We start from the raw sequence: 21,279 nt of genomic DNA on the forward strand, positions 1-21,279 counted from the left end.
TACTAATAGTAATTTCAGAGGGATTAGCCTGTTGAGTGTAGTAGGGAAGGCTTATGGGAGGATCTTAATTGAGAGGATTAGGAGAGGAACAGAGGGAGTAATTGGTGAGGAACAGTGTGGATTTAGGACGGGTAGAGGTTGTGTAGATCGGATCTTTGTGGTAAGACAGATATATGAGAAAGCTATAGGAAAGGGAAAGGATGTTTTTTGGGCTTTCATGGATCTGGAAAAGGCTTATGATAGGGTAGACAGAAAGGCACTGTGGGAGGTTATGCAGATTTATGGGATAGGAGGAAAGCTTTTGGGAGCTGTCAAGAGTTTTTATGAGAGTAGTAGAGCATGTGTTAGGATTAGAAATGGAGAGAGTGAGTGGTTTGAAGTAAAGGTGGGACTTCGTCAAGGATGCGTTATGTCGCCCTGGCTGTTCAACTTATACATGGATGGGGTGGTGCGAGAGGTGAATGCTAGGGTAGTGAGTCAGGGATTGGAGATGGTTAAAGAAAATGGAGAAAAGTGGGAGGTGGGTAAAAGTAAGGTGATGAGATGTACAAGGGGTGAATGTGGCAGTAGACTGGAAGTGAACATTAAGGGAGAGCGACTGGAGGAAGTGGATAGTTTTAGATACTTGGGTGCAAGTGTAGCAGGAAAAGGTGGAGTGAAGGTGGAGGTAGAATGTAGATTGAGAGAAGCGAGTAAATGCCTTGGTGGTTTAAAGAGTGTAATGAGGAATAGACATTTGGGAATGGATGCGAAGAGGAGACTGTATGAAGGAGTGATTGTGCCAACAGCACTGTATGGGGCAGAAACGTGGAACATAAGAGAAGAAGAGAGAAGGAGTTTGAATGTGTTTGAGATGAGGTGTCTGAGAAGTATGGTGGGGGTTACTAGGCTAGATAGAGTGAGAAATGAGGAGGTGAGGAGGAGAACAGGGGTGAAAAAGGATTTGGGAGATAGGGTTGATGAAAGAATATTAGGATGGTTTGGACACATGGAAAGAATGAGTGAAGAAAGACTAGTAAAAGAGGTATGGAAGGCAGATGTGGAGGGAGTGAACATGAGGGGACGTCCTAGGATGAGGTGGATGGATGGGGTGAAGGGGGCTTTGGGGAAGAGGGGAATGTCTGTTGAGGAAGGAAGGGAGAGGACGGAAGACAGAGGTGAGTGGAGAATGGTTGTATATGGATGATGTTGTGACTGCATGAGGAGGAATGGGCGGGGAAGTGGGGGGTGGGGTAGTATGTGTGAGTAAATTTTTGACGCAGCCCGAAGGGATTTCTCCCCGTCCTCGCCTTATATGCAAAGGGGGACGGAGAGGGGGGGTCGCCGATTAAATGAAGCGGCCTCGCTGTGGATGTACTGTGTCTTGCGACACTGCTTCTGACCCAGGGCGGTGGGCAGGGTGCAGGGATGACCCGTCATCCAGGAGGTGCTCAGATGAGAGGAAGGGTGGGAGGGGTGTGGAGTGTATTTAGGGATGAAATGGGTGGGAGTGTTTTTATGCCGTTCCCTTTTTGGCTACCTCCCTTGGAAGGGGGAAAAAGCCTTGGTATATGTATGTATTAATAAAGAATTCACAGCAAGTTTACTGGTATAAGAATGAGATTTCAAATACTGTTTTGCAAGTTGTGATATTTAGTAATGAGTAATATACTTTTTTTAATCATCAGAGTTGCAAACTAACTTTTTTGTGTTAATTTTTTATGCTGATTAAGAATCTGAAGTCCGTTTTTCCCTATCAGGTCACATTTAAATGTTACAGATACCTGTTATTTTAAAGTACAGGGAATGTAAAGCATATCTATAAGGTATATTGAATACAAGATATGACACTTCCATGGCATTTTATTGTACAAAATCAAAACTGTTTTGCACAAAACAAAGTGAGAATGTACTCTAAAGGATTACCACTTAAAATTTTTGAGATTTGGAATTTCTTTGGTGTTTTTTCTGAGGGTCATCCCTGTATAACATCCAGCAGTAGTCAGCTAACATTCCTGCATTCCAAAATCCTTGATACCGTTGTTCCATTGATGCAATATCTTGATGGAAGCGTTCCCCTTGCTCATCAGATACTGCCCCAAGGTTTTCTGGAAAAAAGTCCAGGTGTGAATCAAGAAAATGTACTTTCAGTGACATCCGACAGCCCATTGCAGCATAGGAGTCTAGAAGACATTTCACGCCATTTCTAAACTCTGGAGATTTCTTGTTGCCTAGGAAGTTTTCACAGAGCCATTTGAAAGATTCCCAGGCTTTAAGCTCAGTCTCATCCAGTGTTGTGAGGAAGTTGTTGTCCTTCAGGAGTTCCTTTATCTGCGGACCTACAAATACGCCTTCCTTCAGTTTTACCTCAGTGATTTTTGTAAACTTGGTGATGGTGATGATGATGGTGATGGTGATGGTGATGGTGATGGTGATGGTGATGATGATGATGATGATGATGATGAAGATGGCTGGACACCTGAAGCAAAAAGAAAAATTTTGAAGGTTCAATAGATGATCAGCGAAATATTTTTAAATATTTTGTGAAAAATGCTCAACTCAGCTATCTAAAATCATAACGATGAACATGAAATTACATAATGTACACAATTGGTTATGAAATACCAATCAGAACTTGCCTGTATAAGACGATTACATGTAGCGATGATCCTGATCGGCGTTATATGCCTCTCTTATCTCATCAGAAAAATTGTGCCTGATAGAAGGAAACCGATTACATTTTCGAAATCAGCGGACAAAACTACATATTAAACACCACATAAAATCCCTGATGAAAAATTGCTGTTGACCAGTGTAATTCTTACCTTGTTTTAACAGGCAGTTTTAGTGTCTGCTGTTGCCCCTGTGGTGACTGCTGTTGATGTTGTTTGAGTAGAGCAGTGAGCTTTTGGGACTGTTTGACTGCTTTGCAAACTTTTATGCAGTCAGACTGGATATTTTCTGCAGACTTGATCTTTTTTAGGTCTGTGAATATTAACTGCAGAGTGTGAGCCATGCAACCATATGGTTTTATGTGGGGATACTCCAACTGAAGCAGTTCCCAAGCCTTTTTCATATTAGAGGCATTATCTGTGCAGACCCCCAACACTTTCAATGGCCCAATGTCATCCACTACTTTCTTCAGGAGATCTGCTATGTACTGCCCAGTGTGGCTTTCTGCACCTAATAATAAAACAGAAGCTATAATTAGATATTGCAGCATATTCCAAAAGTACAAAACTAATGAAAACCGGAATACAGAGAATTGACTATTAATTAATATTAATCTCTTCTTAAGATAGGAGGTTTATGTGAAATACTTTATTTTATTGTCTAAGTTAATTTTGTAATTGAGTTGTAATTGACTGCTATTTTAACTGAAACTAACCTGTTGCAATGCTGCTCCAAAATATGGGCCTTGGCACTGTCACAATGAAGTTTATGATCCCCTCATTCCTGTAATTATCCAGTATTTTAGGATTAATTAGGGCAATAATTATTTATAACAATTTATTAGGAATAATAAGTGACATAATGATGTTACATATTCCTACAGTTCTTACCTGACATTAGTCCAACTATCACACATTACTGCAACACTAGAAGCAGATGCTACTAGTTCCTTAACAGTTACAGAACACTCCTGGTAGACCCTCTCAAGAAGATTGTTTGAGATTGAGTCCCGGCTCGGAATCTTGAAAGATGGCCTCAGAGTCTTGAAGAACTTTGCCCACAACTTATTACCCACCAAGTTTAGTGGACAGCCACTTGCATAGATAGCCCGGGCTAACTGCAACTGAGCTTCTTCCTGTAATGCATTTGATTTCCATTAATCATGATACTGATAGACAGATTACTGAATGTTGACATTGGAGACACATTGGTATATATAGAATATATAATTATAACATAGTATATACTTACTGTTTGTGTTTCTGTCATTTTGTCAACATATGTGTATGAAACAATCTTCTGCTGTGTTATCTTTTTGGCTTTGGCAGGAGTGGAAGTCACTGGAGTGATTCCAGAACTGACAGAGACAGATGATCCAGGTCCACTTGCTGTGCCTGTGGCTGTGTCAGGTCTGGGCAGAGCCATCGGAAGTGGACGTGTGAAAAATTAATCATCTAATGTCCTTTGCATTGTATGAGTGCTTGTAATTGTTGCACTTGTATCATGCAAGAGCAACAGCAATTCCCCGTCTGAGTCACTGTCTATGCCTTGTGATCTTCCCTCAGTAGTTTCAGCATCAGTAAGAACTATTTTTTGGCCTTTACCCTGTGTCAAATACTTCTTGATTTTTTCACCACATTTCTTGCACTGAACTATATGGTTCACCATCCGACTTCCGTTTTTTGACAGTACTGTCGAGCAAAATAAGCATTTCACTTTTGCCACTTTCCCATCACTTGGGACATCTTTGAATAATTTGGCAACTGGAGTCTTCTTCCTACCTGGCATTGTAGATTTTACTCACACTACCCACACAGCAACAGAGTACAGGACTGATAACAAACACGAACAACTTACAATGATGCCAAATCTCAGTCGCAGTGGTGCCAAACCTCTTATGAATTAAAACTCCAGAAACTACACCAAATTGGCAGAAAACACTTATATATGACCATCAAAGGCATATTATTAACACACATGTGTTTTAGAGTTAAAAATGCAACATGTTCATTGTAAAATTAATTAAATACATCAAAACATGACACACAGAAAATAGGAAATTACCTAAAATCATAAAGAACTATGTTTGAGGGGTATACTGTTTTATTTGCTAATCTAGAAACAATTGCAATGTGTTTTTCCTGAGATATTTAAGACAGAATCTTAGAAAACAAATATTTGTTTTTATCACTTTTTTTTTTTTTTTAAGTGTTAAAAAAGGCATTTTTTACGTTCAACCGACGCGAAGTTTCTGGTCGAAGCCGTGGATCATGGCGGTGGGGGCGCGAAGTTGGGTGTAGAGCGTGGCCGGTCTCTCCTATCGGCCACGCTCAACCGACGCGGGCCAGGGGTGTGTGTAGAGGGTCAGTTGTCGTCAGGCTCCGTACGTGAAAAGCTAAAACGATTAAAAAGAAATTAATAGATGTAGGTTATTTGGTACTCACAATGATTGACGAGGGATGAATAGGGTGAGGAATGTGTAGGTTAGTCGGAAAGTGGGGGAATAAAAAGAGCTTTCGAGTAAGGTAGAACAAAGACTGAGATTGTCTTTGCGTATGAAAAGAATGAGTGGGGAATGGTGAGCAAAAAGATGTGGAGAACAGAAGCAGACTGAGTGAGCTTGAGAGGAAGACCAAGAATAAGCTGGATGACTGGGGTGAACGGGGTATTGGATGCAGGAGGAATGTCTGTCGAGCGAGGAAGAGAAAAAATTACGGGGATGAACGCAGAAGGGCTGTTAATGGATGAAGCGATAAGGTACCTCGAAGGAATGTTGTTCTTGTCTGCTTCGGTTTTTAGTTTATTGATTAATTCATTTGTTTGTTTATTTACATATTTGTCCCATGTAATCCATTATTATACCTGCCACATGGTCTGCTGTGTTGAGGTCATAACCATCTATGGAAAAGGCTTCATCAGTAAACTTCGAGCAAAAATCAGGAGTTCAAGTTCTGTAGTAGGCAGTTTGCTGTTGTATAGCGACATCGCCCTGGTAACTCGTACGACGTCGTTGGTGCCAAATTGTAACAGCCTTGTTGTTCCTTTGAAACGATGAGCGACTTGGAGAGGGTGCCCTGCAACCTGGGTGACTGCAGGTCCTCCAGCTCTGGAGGGGCACAACATCCATGGTCGACATCGACTGATGGAGGCCATCATTTCGGTTGGATGAGGATGGGGGTTTGGTAGTCACCACATAATGAAGTGGTAGAGGTAAGCAATCTTAGTTGTTGGGCCCTGCTGTGGAAACGACGCGTCTCGCCACATTGACTTTGAACCGAGCAATGTAGTGGGGAACAGGGATGATCATCCCTTCATTCACGAGGTGCTGAGGTGGTGCGGGCGATGAATGGGTGCTCGGATGGGTCCATATTTTGACTCGGCCAATCCCTTTATAAGGGGTAATTTTTTTCAGATGTATTGGTGTATAGAGTATGTTTCAATTGCCAAATCACACTAAAATTTTCTCTGAATTAAACTAAGTCACCAGGAATCTCTCGATTGAGCAAGAATTTTACTCCACTGGATCTTTCCTTCTCCTTGCCTCTACAGCAAAATAGGTGGTGACCGTCATGTAGCTCCATGATCTTTTCTTCCTCCCTTACAAGGTTTTTACGTTGTAATTATATATCTTCATGTTGCTCAGGTTGCTTGATGTCCAAACTTGGACAGTGTTTATTCAAATTCGGTGGAACAGTGTTCGTGAGCACTAGAGGCAATGTGGTTGGAGCTTTGGGTGACGATGATCCAACAGGAACGCCCATTTTTTACATTTTGTTTTTATGGTTATTTAGGAGATTGTAAAAGTAGTTTGGTATCTTTACCACCTAATTTGTGGTTACCTTATGTAGAATATTCAGTACAGCAAGGAAGCGTATCACAACAGATTAAGTCATATTATGCAGTCCACGGCGTCATCATGGACATACCAGTGAGGAGTGGGCCATGCGACTGTGTATGTCACTTGATCCTCGGTACATCTTTTATACAAAAACTGTTCCATCATAGTGTTCGGGGATGGGTTCACTGTCACCGTGGTCAGTTTGGATGGGGTCGGAGCACTTTGAATTTTCGACGTTTTTGGACTTGGGCGAGGGCCAGAGAGTCGGTGCATCCTACGTCCATATACTTAGTGCAACTGCCATCCCTTTACCATCATAGTGTTTGGGGATGGGTTCACTGTCACCGTCGTTAGTTTGGATGGGATCGGAGTATTTTGAATTTTCCACCCTAACCATGGTCACACTCAGGCGCTGTTAGCAGGATGGACGGCAGACGCCGTATTCCACATCCGCCCAAGGCCATGTGGATGACACTAGAGTTTTTCATCTCTATCGACATAACTTGCGTAGCAATGGTGTTAGCCCTCGAATAGGAAACACAAGTCATACGGACACACACACACACAGGCACACACACATACGACATTCGAAGTGACAGCGAAGTTTGTAACTCAGGAAAACTTCAAATTTCGTGGATATCAACGACGAGGGAGTACCTTTGTTGTAGTAGTAAGGAAGGGGAAAGCTCGTAGTGTAGTGGGAAGGTAAAGAAAAAGTAGAAATGGAGGGATTACTGAGGAAAATGGAAGGAAATGAGGAAGGGGACGAACGGGACCCGGAAGTCAGAAGGAATGCCAGACAATAGGTGCTCAGACGATGGAGGTGAAGTCGAAGATATTAGCAAAAATGTAAAAAATTAGAAATATAGATAAGAGTAGTGCAATGGAAGGTCAAGATTTAATGAGGGAAGAGATGGCAACCTCCCCCGATTACCAAGTCTAGAGGAAAAACTAGAGAACATGAACAAACAGTGGGAGGTTAGTTTCAGTCAACTTACACGGATTACACAAAGAGTTGATAAATTGGAAGAACTAAAGGAGAAACAAAACCTGAATAAAGAAATAGAAGAATTAAAAAGACAGTTAAAAGAAGTAAAGGATGAGAATGAGAAATTAAAGAAGAAGAATAAAAAGTCCATAGCAAAAGAGGTACAGGGTTGGAGAAAAGTCCAAGAGAACAACAAAATTAAATCTAGAGATATAGTAAACCAACAGATGAAAGAACAAACTAAAGACTCAGTTATTAAAGTGGTGAGGGAGAAGGAGAATATAGTAAGAGACTTAGCGGGTAAAAAGAAATATATAATTATATTAGGGATGGAAGAGAAGCATAATCCAAATAGGACTACAGGAATAAAAGAGAAGGAAAAAGTAAACAAGATACTAGAAGTAGTTCAAGAGAATGAACAAGAAACAGGGAAAGAAATTGAAGAAATATATAGACTAGAGAAATACAATACAGATAAGACCAGACCAATTAAAGTTAAATTCAGGTCACAAAGGACAGCAAAGAATATCTTAGCAAAAACAGGGAAACTAGCAGACAGTGGTCTATATAAACAGGTATGGATAAAAAGAGATGAATAAAGGGGAAAGAGGGAATGAGAAAACAAAAAGACTAGAAGCTAAGGAAAAAACGAGAACAAAACAGAGGCTGACAAAGACCAATTCTATTGGAGAGTAGTGGATATGAAAGTGAGGAAATGGTTCATGGCAGAGAAAAACGGAAGGGAAACAGAAAACACAATGAAAGTAGCAGAAAATTAAAAGTGTCTTACACAAATATAGATGGATTAATAACAGACTTCAATGAACTGAATGATTACCTGAAGGAAAAAGAACCGGACATAATGGGAATTGTAGAGACAAAATTGAAAGGTCCACTACCACCCAACAGTGTAGGACATGGTGTATATAATTGTTGGATTAGAAATAGAGAGGTAAAACAAAGGGGTGGAGTTATGTTCCTAACTAAGAAGGATATAAATGTGAGGAATGTCACATATGGAAAGAATAGAGTAGAGATGATTATGATGGAAGTGGAGGACAGGGATGGGAAGAGCAGGAAGTTTGTGGTAAATTATGTGCCTCCTAAAACGGCTTCATGGGAAGAGAGAGAACACAAAAATATGTTAGAAGACACAAGGATAACACTAAATAAGATAATGGAAGATGGAGGGAGAACAGTTATAATGGGTGACTTTAATTGTAAAGAAATCTGCTGGGAAGAGATGACAGTGAAGGGTGGAGACGACCTATGGGGAAATGTACTACTTGATATGATTATAGAACATACAATGACGCAATGGATACAAGAGAATACTAGGTATAGAAATGAGGAAGAACCATCGAGACTGGACCTAATAATCACATCAGAACCTGAAATAGTGGACAAGATTGAATATAAAACACCAATAAGTAAAAGTGACCACATATTGGTTGAACAGGACTTAAATGAGGAAAAATACATGGAAAAAAACGAACTATATAGAAAGGGAAGATTGATGTATGGAAAAACAAAATTTGATCAAATAAGAGGATACAAAAAATTGTATAACAAAACTTGAAAGAATACAAAGAGCAGTTACGAAATTGGCCCCAACACTCTCAGAACTATCATATTAGGAGAGACAAGCAAAACTTGAGCTGCAAACATTAGAGCAAAGAGAGAGGAGACTTGATAACTATTTATAGAATCATGAAAGGCATAGAAACTTTTGATAGAGAGGATCTAATAAAATGGGATAGTAGAGATACAAGAGGACACGGAAAGAAAATCAAGAAAGACAGTTATAGAAGAGACCTGAAAAAGAACAGGGTAATAGACGTTTGGAACAAGTTAGATGAAAATGTGGTGTGTGCAAAAACGATACACGAATTTAAAAACAGTCTAGATAAAATGAGATATGAAGACGGGACACCACGAGCATAGCTCCCCTTCCCGTAAAATACAACTAGGTAAATACACACACACACACGGTAATTGGTTGGACGATCGAAAACAGATTTGTTCTAAATGGCAAAAATTCTAGATGGAAAAACGTTACAAGTGGAGTTCCTCAGGGTTCCGTCCTTGGGCCACTTCTATTCATAGTATATATATATATATATATATATATATATATATATATATATATATATATATATATATATATATATATATATATTATACAGACCATGGACTGAAATATATTGTCTCTAGATTTGCTGATGATACAAAAATGTGCTGAATGGCAAATGTTTACTTAAAACAATTAGATTTTCAAGAAAATTTAGATAAACTACAGCAATGGTCTGAAAAGGGGCTAATGAAGTTTAACACAAGTATATGCAAGGTTAACACAGGTGAAAATAACGTAAGTACGATTACAAGTTATTTGGAAATTCCTTAACAAAAGAGGATAGTGAAAAGGATCTCGACGTAATTATCAGTAACGATCTCAAATCATCTTAACAGTGTATTTCAACATCTGAGAAAGCAAATAAGAAACAACTTTGCCAACCGTGTAGTTAATGAATGGAATACACTCCCTGCACAGGCAGTGTAATGTAGTTCAGTTCGAAGCTTTAAGATTCGTTTAGGTAAATACCTAAGCAAGATGCTGTAAAGTCTGCCATTTATTTTATATCATTTGTTTATTTGTTTGTTATTATTTGTCTGTTTATTATTATTTCCTTGATTATCATTTATTATCATTTATCTGTCAATATATTATTTACTATTTATCTGTTTGTTTATTATTTAACTTTACTTATTTATTTATTTACTTATTTGTTATTATCTATATTATTATAAATTTTATTTCTTTGTTTAATTTTCTTTTATCATTACATTTTTTTTTTTGTACGACCTAGTTATGGACCAAAAGGTCTCCTGTCGGTACGCATTTGTAATTCTTTGTAATCCTTTACTACTATTTGTGCCACAACTTCAACCGCTCCTGCCACCACCTCCACATCACGGTGACAATCTGGACTTCAGACTTGCTCAGTCCTCACAAGTCAAGGTTGCTCAGACCCACAGGAGAGTTGGGCAGGATTTTTATTACGGAGCGCGCTCTTCCCCCGGCGGATGGACGCCGAAGGGGCTACGAGTCCTAAGGACACCGTCGTCGCGGCAGACGACCGAAGAAGAAGTCGGAAGCGTCCTTAGATGGGCGAGGGCGCTTCCCGTCGTACCGAGGCAGCCGAGGCAGCGGTGCGGGAGTGGGCATCCCCCGCCTAAGTCCTCCGGGACTTCTTACTTCGCAAGGGCGCAGGACCTCTCCGTTCCAGATGTGATCGGAGGGGTCCATCGATGATTCGGCCGAATAAGGATGCCCCAGAACGAATCTCTCTCTCTCTCTCTCTCTCTCTCTCTCTCTCTCTCTCTCTCTCTCTCCTTTTTCTTCTACTTCTGCTTCTTCTTCCCCCTCTTCTTTCCCTGAAGAACGGCTGGGCTTCCTTGGGTTTTGCTCCGTTAATTGGGCTCTGGGCTGATGTGAGGTCCATCGAAAGAGCCCACAAGGAGCTGGTCGAGGCTGAGGCCTCCCCTCAACTGAATAAAATCGTCTGCCGCCATTGGCCACAGGATAGAATCCGACGCCATAAGGGTAGTCCTTGCGTCGAGCGCGTTGGATCCATTGTCCTCCTCCTCCTCCTCCTCCTCCTCCTCCTCCTCCACATGGGGCTTTTCTCCCTTCAGTTGAGTAAAATCGGCTGTCATTAGCCTGAAGAAAATCTAAAAATCTACGCAAAGAGTTGTCCAGCTGAAGAGTCTGCATTTTTCATTCGAATAAAATCGCCAGAATCCAATAAATCAGTGTAGCCTACAGACCATACACAGGACGCCATCGGGTCGAAAGGGTCCCTCGATCGGCTGAATAAAATTGTCTTTTTTGGATCGAAAATTTTGGTCTCCAAGAAATTTTGAGTATTTTTTCCTGAGACCATTCATTACCATTTTGCTATTGAGGTGGATGAGGCAGAATGTGGAGAGACGGGATGGGGAGGTTTGCAGAAGTGGTGTGGAAAATATTAACGTAGTCGTACAATCCATGGAATTGCATGTGAGAGCACTTGGTTTAGCGGTGGATCCGAAATACCTGATTAATAGATATGCATATACATACACAACCACACCCACACCCACACCTATACACACACACACACACAGTGTGGCGCAGTTGGTAGAGCACTGAACTGCCACGATAGTGGCCTGGAGTTCCTGGTTCGAATCCTGCCCAGGGCCGAAATTATTTCGGTACCGCTGCGCTTCGGGTCGTTACTCTGACTCTCGTGGGCGGGGAGTTGGGTGTGTGTGTGTGTGCAAGGTCATAGCATTAGCCATAGATCGGACCTACGAGCTCTGAGCTCTCTTCCAAGAGGGAAATAGCTGTTGATCACGAGCCCAAAACGTGATCCAAAGACCAAGTGAATACACACACACACACACACACACACACTTACGTCGGACAGACGGCGAGGATTGACGTCCTGAAGAAAAAGTGAAATTTTCGTGGATCTCAACGCAAAGGAAGTACCTATTGCATTTGCAGGGAAGGGGATTGCTCGTGGTGTAGTGGGAAAGTGAGGAAAAAGGAGAAGGGGAGGGATTACTGAGGGAAATGGAAGGAAATGAGGAAGGAGAGGACTTGGTCCAGGCAGGCAGACGACATGTAAACAAACGCGGGCCGGATCAATTAGTTACGATGAAGGGTCTAACAAAAATGTAAAGATTAGAAACATAGATATGAGCAGCACAATAGAAGGTGAGGATAATAATTTCCATGGGTTTAATGAGGGGGTGGCGGATACCAACCTCCCCCGACTGGCAAGACTAGAACAAAAACTTGAACAAATGACCGAACATTGGGAGACTAGGTTCGGTAGAATGTCAGAAATTGCGCAAAGGGTTGAAAGATTGGAAGAACTAGTGAAGGCGAACAAAAACTTAACTAAGGAAATAGAAGAACTAAAAAGACAGTTAAAAGAAGTAAAAGAGGAGAATGAAGAATTAAAGAGGAATAATAAAGAAAACAAAGAGGCCATAACTAAAGAAGCTAAGGGTTGGAAGACAATCCAAGAAAACAGTAAAGTTGCATTTACTGACATAATTAAACAGCAAATGAAAGAACAAACTGAAGACTCAGTTATTAAAGTGATGAGACAGAAGGAGAATATAGTAAGAGACTTAGCAGATAAAAAGAAATGTATAATTATATTAGGAATGGAAGAGAAACACAACCCAGATAGAACCACAAGAATCAATGAGGAAAATGTAAAAGTAAGCAAATTACTAGAATTAGTTCAGGAAGATGAACCTGAAATAATGAAAAAAATTGAAGAGAAGCTTAGACTCAGAAAGTATAGTACAGATAAGACCAGACCAATTAAGATTAAATTCAGGTCACAAACGACGGCAGAGAATATCTTATCCAAAACAGGGAAACTACCAACAAGTGAACAATATAAAAAGGTATGGATAAAAAGGGAAATTAATAAAGAGGAAAGAGAGGAAGAAAAAATGAAAAGACAACAAGCTAAGGAAAAAAAACGAGAACAGAACAGAGTCAGAAAAAGATAAATTCTATTGGAGAGTAGTGAATATGTAAGTAAGGAAATGCGAAATACTAGAGAAAATCAAAACGGAAACAGAGAATACAATGGAAGTGGCAGAAAACTAAGAGTATCTTCCACAAATATACTGTAGATGGATTAATTACATGATTGAATGAGCTGAATGATTATCTGAAGGAAAAAGAACCGGACATAATGGGAAATGTAGAAACGAAATTAAAAGGTCCACTACCATCCAACAGTGTAGGACATGATGTATATAATTATTGGATTAGAAACAGAGAGACAAAGCAAGGGGGTGGAGTTATGTTCCTGACTAAGAAGGATATAAACGTGAGGTGTGTCACATATGGAAAGAATACAGTAGAGATGGTTATGATCGAAGTGGAAGACAGAGATAAGAAGAGCAGAAAGTTTGTGATCAATTATGTGCCTCCAAAAACAGCCTCGTGGGAAGAGAGTGAACATAAAAGTATGTTAGAGGACACAAAGATAACATTAAATAAGATAATGGAAGATGGAGGAAGAATAGTTATGATGGGCGACTTTAATTGCAAAGAAATCTGCTGGGAAGATATGACAGTAAAGGGTGGAGACAGCACATGGGGAAATGTTCTACACGCGATGATTATTGACCATACAATGACACAGTGGATACAGGAGAACACTAGGTATAGAGATGAGGAAGAACCATCGGGACTAGACCTAATAATTACATCTGAACCTAGAATAGTGGAAAAGATTGAATATAAAACACCAACAAGTAAAGGTGACCATATACTGATTGAACTGGAACTAAATGAGGAAAAATACATGAAAAGAAATGAACAATATAGAAAAGGAAGAATGATGTATGAAAAAATAAGCTTTGATAAAATAAGAGAATTCTTTCAAAAAGAAAACTGGGAAGGAATATACAAGGAAGAAACAACAGTGGAAGAGAAATGTAATATTTTGACAAAAATTAAAAAAAAAAAAAAAAAAAAAGGAGTGGAAAAGTATGTCCCAAGACAAAAACAAGAAAAAGAATATGTAAAGTGCTGGTACAACAAAAGTTGTAGGGAGATAAAAGACAAAAGAGACAAAGCTTGGACCAAATGGAAAAAAGAAAATATGAAAAAGATGTCATAGAAAAGTGTAAAGATCAACCAAAACTATTCTACAGATTTGTAAACAATAAACTGAAAAACAAACAAGATTTGGAGAAATTAAGACAAGGAGGAGTTGAATACACAGAAGAAATTGAAATGGCGGAAATTATGAACAAACATTTTAAATCAGTGTTTACAAGGGAGAATATACAACCTGAAGAGATCGAATGGAAAGAGAAAGTCCCCCCTATGAAAGAAATAGAAGTAATAATGAATGAAATATTGACACACTTGAGTAATCTTGATGTCAGAAAATCGCATGGACCAGATGAAACAGCAAACTGGATTTTGAAAGAATGCAAGAATGAACTGGCAGACATAATACATAGCATACTAAACAGTTCCTTGAAAGAAGAAAAAGTCCCAGAAGATTGGAAAAAAGCAAATATAGTACCTATATATAAAGGGGGAAATAAGGAAGACCCTACCAACTACAGACCAGTCTCTCTAACAAGTACAATAGCAAAAATATGTGAAAGAATTGTCAAAAGTAGATGGGTAAAATGTTTAGAAAAAAAAATAACGTGCTAAATCCAAGGCAATTTGGAGTCAGACAAGGACGATCATGCGTCACCAATTTAATATGTTTCTATTCAAGGCTAATAGATATAATACAAGAAAGAGATGGATGGGCTGATTGTGCATTTCTAGACCTAAAAAAAAGCTTTTGACAAAGTACCACATAAGAAGTTGCTTAAGAAATTAGAAACTAAAGGAGGAATACAGGGCAAACTGCTTAAAAGGATGGAAGACTTTTTACAAGAAAGAAATATGAGAGTAGTGATAAGAGACAAACACTCAAAATGGGATGACGTAATAAGCGGTGTTCCACAAGGAACAGTTCTGGCCCCAATAATGTTTGCTATATATATTAATGATATGGATGAAAGAATTGAAAGTTATATGGGCTTGTTTGCAGATGATGCAAAACTGTTAAAAAAAAAGTGAACACGGAAGAAGATTGTGAGTCACTACAGAGTGATCTAAATAAAAAATAGGAATGGAGTAGGAAGTAGGAGATGGAGTTCAACACTAAAAAGTGTAGTGTAATGGAATTTGGAAAAAGCAAAAACAGAATAACAGGATCATATAAATTGGGAGAAGAAGGAATAAAAAAAGTAAAAAATGAGAAGGACCTGGGAGTCATTGTTATGAATAATATGTCACCTGAGAAACATATCAATAACATTTTTGGAGAAACTTATAACTTAATACGAACAATCAAAGTGGCATTTACATACCTGGATGAAGAGATGGTGAAGAAAATTCTAATCACTCTGATAAGACCAAGATTGGAATATGCAGCAACGATGTGGTCACCAAGTACAAAAAAATGTATAAAAAAAAAAACTTGAAAGAATACAAAGAGCAATTACAAAATTGGCACCTACACTCTCAAAACTATCATATGAAGAGAGACTAGAAAAACTTGAACTACAGACACTAGAGCAAAGAAGAGAGAGAGGAGATTTGATAGCTATTTACAGAATCATGAAAGGCATAGAAATTATTGATAGAGAGAATCTGATAAAAAGGAATTATGGAAATACAAGAGGGCACGGAAAGAAAATCAAGAAAGACAGCTATAGAAGAGATGTGAAATAGAACAGCTTTCCTCACAGAGTAATAGACAGTTGGAACAAGTTAGGTGAGAAAGTGGTGTGTGCAAAAACAATACATGAATTTAAAAATAGTTTAGATAAAATGAGATATGAAGACGGGACCCCACGAGCATAGCTCCCCTTCCCGTAAAATACAACTAGGTACAACTAGGTAAATACATGGAGTTCAACACTAAAAAGTGTAGTGTAATGGACTTTTGGAAAAAGCAAAAACAGAATAACAGGAGCATATAAATTGGGAGAAGAAGGAATAAAAAAAGTAAAAAATGAGAAGGACCTGGGAGTCATTGTTATGAATAATATGTCACCTGAGAAACATATCAATAACATTTTTGGAGAAACTTATAACTTAATAAGAACAATTAAAGTGGCTTTTACATACCTGGATGAAGAAATGGTGAAGAAAATTCTAATCACTCTAATAAGACCAAGATTGGAATATGCTGCAACGATGTGGTCACCAAGTACAAAAAAAATGTATAAAAAATCTTGAAAGAATACAAGGAGCAATTACAAAATTGGCACCAACACTCTCAAAACTATCATATGAAGAGAGACTAGCAAAACTTGAACTACAGACACTAGAGCAAAGAAGAGAGAGAGGAGATTTGATAGCTATCTACAGAATCATGAAAGGCATAGAAATTATTGATAGAGAGAATCTGATAAAATGGAATGATAGAAATACAAAAGGACACGGAGAGAAAATCAAGAAAGACAGCTACAGAAGATATGTGAAAAAGAACAGCTTTCCTCACAGAGTAATAGACAGTTGGAACAAGTTAGATGAGAAAGTGGTGTGTGCAAAACCAATACATGAATTTAAAAATAGTTTAGATAAAATGAGATATGAAGACGAGCACCCCGAGCATAGCTCCCCTTCCCGTATAATACAACTAGGTAAATACAACTAGATAAACACACACACACCTATACATATATATATACATATTTATATATATATATATACATATATATATATATATATATATACATATATTTATATATATATGTGTGTGTGTGTATTTACCTAGTTGTACCTAGTTGTATTTTACGGGAAGGGGAGCTATGCTCGTGTGATCCCGTCTTCATATCTCATTTTATCTAAACTATTTTTAAATTCATGTATTGTTTTTGCACACACCACTTTCTCATCTAACTTGTTCCAACTGTCTATTACTCTGTGAGGAAAGCTGTTCTTTTTCAAATCTCTTCTATAGCTGTCTTTTTTTATTTTCTTTCCGTGTCCTCTTGTATTTCTGTCATCCCATTTTATCAGATTCTCTCTATCAGTAATTTCTATGCCTTTCATGATTCTGTAAATAGCTATCAAATCTCCTCTCTCTTCTTTGCTCTAGTGTCTGTAGTTTAAGTTTTTGTAGTCTCTCTTCATATGATAGTTTTGAGAGTGTTGGTGCCAGTTTTGTGATTGCTCTTTGTATTCTTTCAAGTTTTTTTTATACATTTTTTTGTACTTGGTGACCATATCGTTGCTGCATATTCCAATCTTGGTCTTATCAGGGTGATTAGGATTTTCCTCACCATTTCTTCATCCAGGTATGTAAATGCCACTTTGATTGTTCTTATTAAATTATAAGTTTCTCCAAAAATCTTATTTATATGTTTCTCAGGTGACATATTATTCATAACAATGACTCCCAGGTCCTTCTCATTTTCTACTTTTTTTATTCCCTCTTCTCCCAAATTATATGATCCTGTTATTCTGTTTTTGCTTTTTCCAAATTCCATTATACTACACTTTTTTTGTATTGAACTCAATCTCCCACTTCCTACTCCATTCTTGTACTTTATTTAAATCTCTCTGTAGTGATTCACAATCTTCTTCAGTTTTCACTCTTTTCAGTAGTTTTGCATCATCTGCAAAGAAGCTCATATAGCTTTCAATTCCTTCATCCATATCATTAATATATATAGCAAACATTATTGGGGCCAGAACTGTTCCCTGCGGGACACCGCTTATTACTTCATTCCATTTTGAGTGCTGATCTCTTATCACTACTCTCATTTTTCTTTCTTGCAAAAAGTCTTCCATCCAATTTAGCAATTTACCTTGTATTCCTCCTTCATATTCTAATTTCTTAAGCAACTTCTTATGTGGTACTTTGTCAAAAGCTTTTTTTAGGTCTAGAAATGCACAATCAGCCCATCCATCTCTTTCTTGTATTATATCTATTAGCCTTGAATAGAAACATATTAAATTGGTGACGCATGACCGTCCTTGTCTGAATCCAAATTGCCTTGGATTTAGTACGTTGTTTTTTTCCAAGTATTTTACCCATCTACTTTTGATAATTCTTTCACAAATTTTTGCTATTGTACTTGTTAGAGAGACTGGTCTATAGTTGGTAGGTTCTTCTTTATTTCCTCCTTTATATATAGGTACTATATTTGCTTTTTTCCAATCTTCTGGAACTTTTCCTTCTTTTAAGGAACTGCTTATTATGCTATGTATTTTGTCTGCCAGTTCATTCCTGCATTCTTTCAGAATCCAGTTTGCTATTTCATCTGGCCCATGCGATTTTCTGACATCAAAATTACCCAAGTGTGTCAATATTTCATTCTTTGTTACTTCTATTTCTTCCATAGGGGGGACTTTTTCCTTCCACTCAATCTCTTCAGGTTGTATATTTTCCCTTGTAAACACTGATTTAAAATGTTTGTTCATAATTTCTGCCATTTCCATTTCCTCAGTGTATTCAACTCCTCCTTGTCTTAATTTCTCCAAGTCTTGTTTGTTTTTCAGTTTATTGTTTACAAATCTGTAGAATAGTTTTGGTTGATCTTTACACTTTTCTATAACATCTTTTTCATATTTTCTTTTTTCCTCTCTGCACTTTTGTACATATTCATTTCTATAACCAGTATATATTTTCCATTTTTCAGGTCTTCTGTCTTTTTTCCATCTGGTCCAGGCTTTGTCTCTTTTGTCTTTTAACTCCCTACAACTTTTGTTGTACCAGCATTTTACATATTCTTTTTCTTGTTTTTGTCTTGGGACATACTTTTCCACTCCTTCTTTGTAAATTTTTGTCAAAATATTCCATTTCTCTTCCACTGATGTTTCTTCTTTGTATATTTCTTCCCAGTTTTCTTGTTGGAAGAATTCTCTTATTTTATCAAAGTTTGTTTTTTCATACATCATTCTTCCTTTTCTATATTGTTCATTTCTTTTCATATATTTTTCTTCATTAAGTTCCAGTTCAATCAATATGTGGTCACTTTTACCTATTGGTGTTTTATATTCAATCTTGTCCACTATTCTAGGTTCAGATGTAATTATTAAGTCTAGCCTCGATGGTTCTTCTTCATTTCTATACCTAGTGTTCTCTTGTATCCATTGTGTCATTGAATGGTCAGTAATCATCTCAAGTAGAGCATTTCCCCATGAGTCATCACCACTCTTTACTGTCATTTCTTCCCAGCAGATTTCTTTGCAATTAAAGTCGCCCATCATAACTATTCTTCCTCCGTCTTCCATTATTTTAGTTAATGCTATCTTTGTGTCCTCTAACATACTTTTATGTTCACTCTCCTCCCATGAGGCTGTTTTCGGAGGCACATAATTGATCACAAATTTTCTGCTCTTCTTATCTCTGTCTTCCACTTCTATCATAATCATCTCTACTGTATTCTTTCCATATATGACACCTTTCACGTTTATATCCTTCTTAGTCAGGAACATAACTCCACCCCCTTGTTTTTTCTCTCTGTTTCTAATCCAATAATTGTATGTATCATGTCCTACACTGTTGGGTGGTAGTGGGCCTTTTAATTTTGTTTCTACAATTCCCATTATGTCCGGTTCTTTTTCTTTCAAATAATCATTCAGTTCATTCAATCCTGTTATCAATCCATCTATATTTGTGTAAGACACTCTTAGTTTTCTGCCACTTCCATTGTGTTCTCTGTTTCCCTTATGTTTTTCTTTAGTATGTCGAACTGCTTTATTTTCATGTTCACTACTCTCCAATAGAATCTCTCTTTCTCTGACTCCGTTCTTTCCTCGTTTTTTGCCTTAGCTTCAATTCTTTTCTGCTTTTCTGCCTCTCTTTCCTCCTTATTCATTTCTCTTTTTATCCATACCTTTTTATATTGATCATTTGTTGCTAGTTTCCCTGTTTTGGATAGAATTTTCTCTGCCGTTGTTTGTGACCTGAATTTAATCTTAATTGGTCTGGTCTTATCTGTACTATATTTTCCGAGTCTGAATTTTTCCTCAATTTCCTTTATAATTTCTGGTTCATCTTCCTGGACTAATTTTAATAAACTGCTTACTCTTTCATTTTCCTCCTTGATTCTTGCGGTTCTATCTGGGTTATGTTTCTCTTCCATTCCTAATATAATTATACATTTCTTTTTGTCAGCTAATTCTCTTACTATATTCTCCTTCTGTCTCATCACTTTAATAACTGAGTCTTCATTATGTTCTTTCAATTGCTGTTTGACTATGTCAGTGAATGAAACCTTATTCCCTTCTTGAGTTATTCTCCAATTTTTAGCTTCTGTAGCTATTTTCTCACTGTTTTCATTACTATTCTTCTTCAATTTCTCATTCTCCTCCTTTACATTTCCTAACTGTCTTTTTAGGTCCTCTACTTCTTCAGTTAAGTTTCTGTTAGCCTTCTCTAGTTGTTCCAACCTTTCAATTCTCTGGAAAATGGAGTCTACATTACCTAACTTACGTTCCAAGTCCTCGATCACCTTATCAACTCTCTCCTCTAGTCTTATCAGTCGGGGGGGGGTTGTGTCCCCCCCACCCTCTTTAAATCCCTGGAACATATTCTCGTCACTTTCTACTGTATTGCTCCTCTCTATACTTCTAATCTTTACATTTTTATTTGCCATTTCGTCATCACTGAGCTGGTCCGGTGGTCGTTTCATGTTGACCTTACGCCCGTCTGCCTGGGCCAAGTCCTCCACATCCTCATTTCCTTCCATTTCCCCAGCAATCCCTCCCCTTCTCCTCTTTTCCTACTTACCTACTGCCTCACGAGCAATTTCCCCCCACCCTGCAAATACAAAAAGGTACTTCTCTTTGCGTTGGGATCCACAATCGGCACTTTTCTTCGGAACGTTCTTCAAGCCGTCCGTTCGTTGAAAGTGTGTGTGTGTGTGTGTGTGTGTGTGTGTGTGTGTGTGTGTGTGTGTGTGTGTGTGTGTGTGTGTGTGTGTGTGTGTGTGTGTGTGTGTGTGTGTGTGTGTGTGTATGTGTGTGTGTGTGTGTGTGTGTGTGTGTGTGTGTGTGTGTGTGTGTGTATTTACCTAGTTGTATTTACCTAGTTGTATTTTACGGGAAGGGGAGCTATGCTCGTGAGGTCCCGTCTTCATATCTCATTTTATCTAAACTATTTTTAAATTCATGTATTTTTTTGCACACACCACTTTCTCATCTAACTTGTTCCAACTGTCTATTACTCTGTGAGGAAAGCTGTTCTTT

At 38.2% G+C, this 21,279-nt stretch overlaps 1 protein-coding gene across 1 annotated transcript in view; it reads right to left on the reverse strand.

Annotated features, from left to right (window-relative positions):
* Positions 1–4,077, reverse strand: part of LOC143041219 (uncharacterized) — a 4,578-nt gene extending 501 nt beyond the window's left edge. The window contains exons 1-4 of the mRNA XM_076213062.1: positions 3,904–4,077; positions 3,543–3,787; positions 3,368–3,435; positions 2,805–3,162 (exon numbers count right to left, since the gene is read on the reverse strand). Coding sequence (XP_076069177.1) covers positions 2,805–3,162; positions 3,368–3,435; positions 3,543–3,787; positions 3,904–4,077 — 845 coding nt within the window. The remainder of the gene's footprint in view (positions 1–2,804; positions 3,163–3,367; positions 3,436–3,542; positions 3,788–3,903) is intronic.
* Between the last annotated feature and the right edge of the window lie 17,202 nt (positions 4,078–21,279).

This window comes from Oratosquilla oratoria, chromosome 30, assembly GCF_046742065.1.
Source record: "Oratosquilla oratoria isolate Oo_2021 chromosome 30, ASM4674206v1, whole genome shotgun sequence".
NCBI classification, from domain to species: Eukaryota; Metazoa; Arthropoda; class Malacostraca; order Stomatopoda; family Squillidae; genus Oratosquilla; species Oratosquilla oratoria.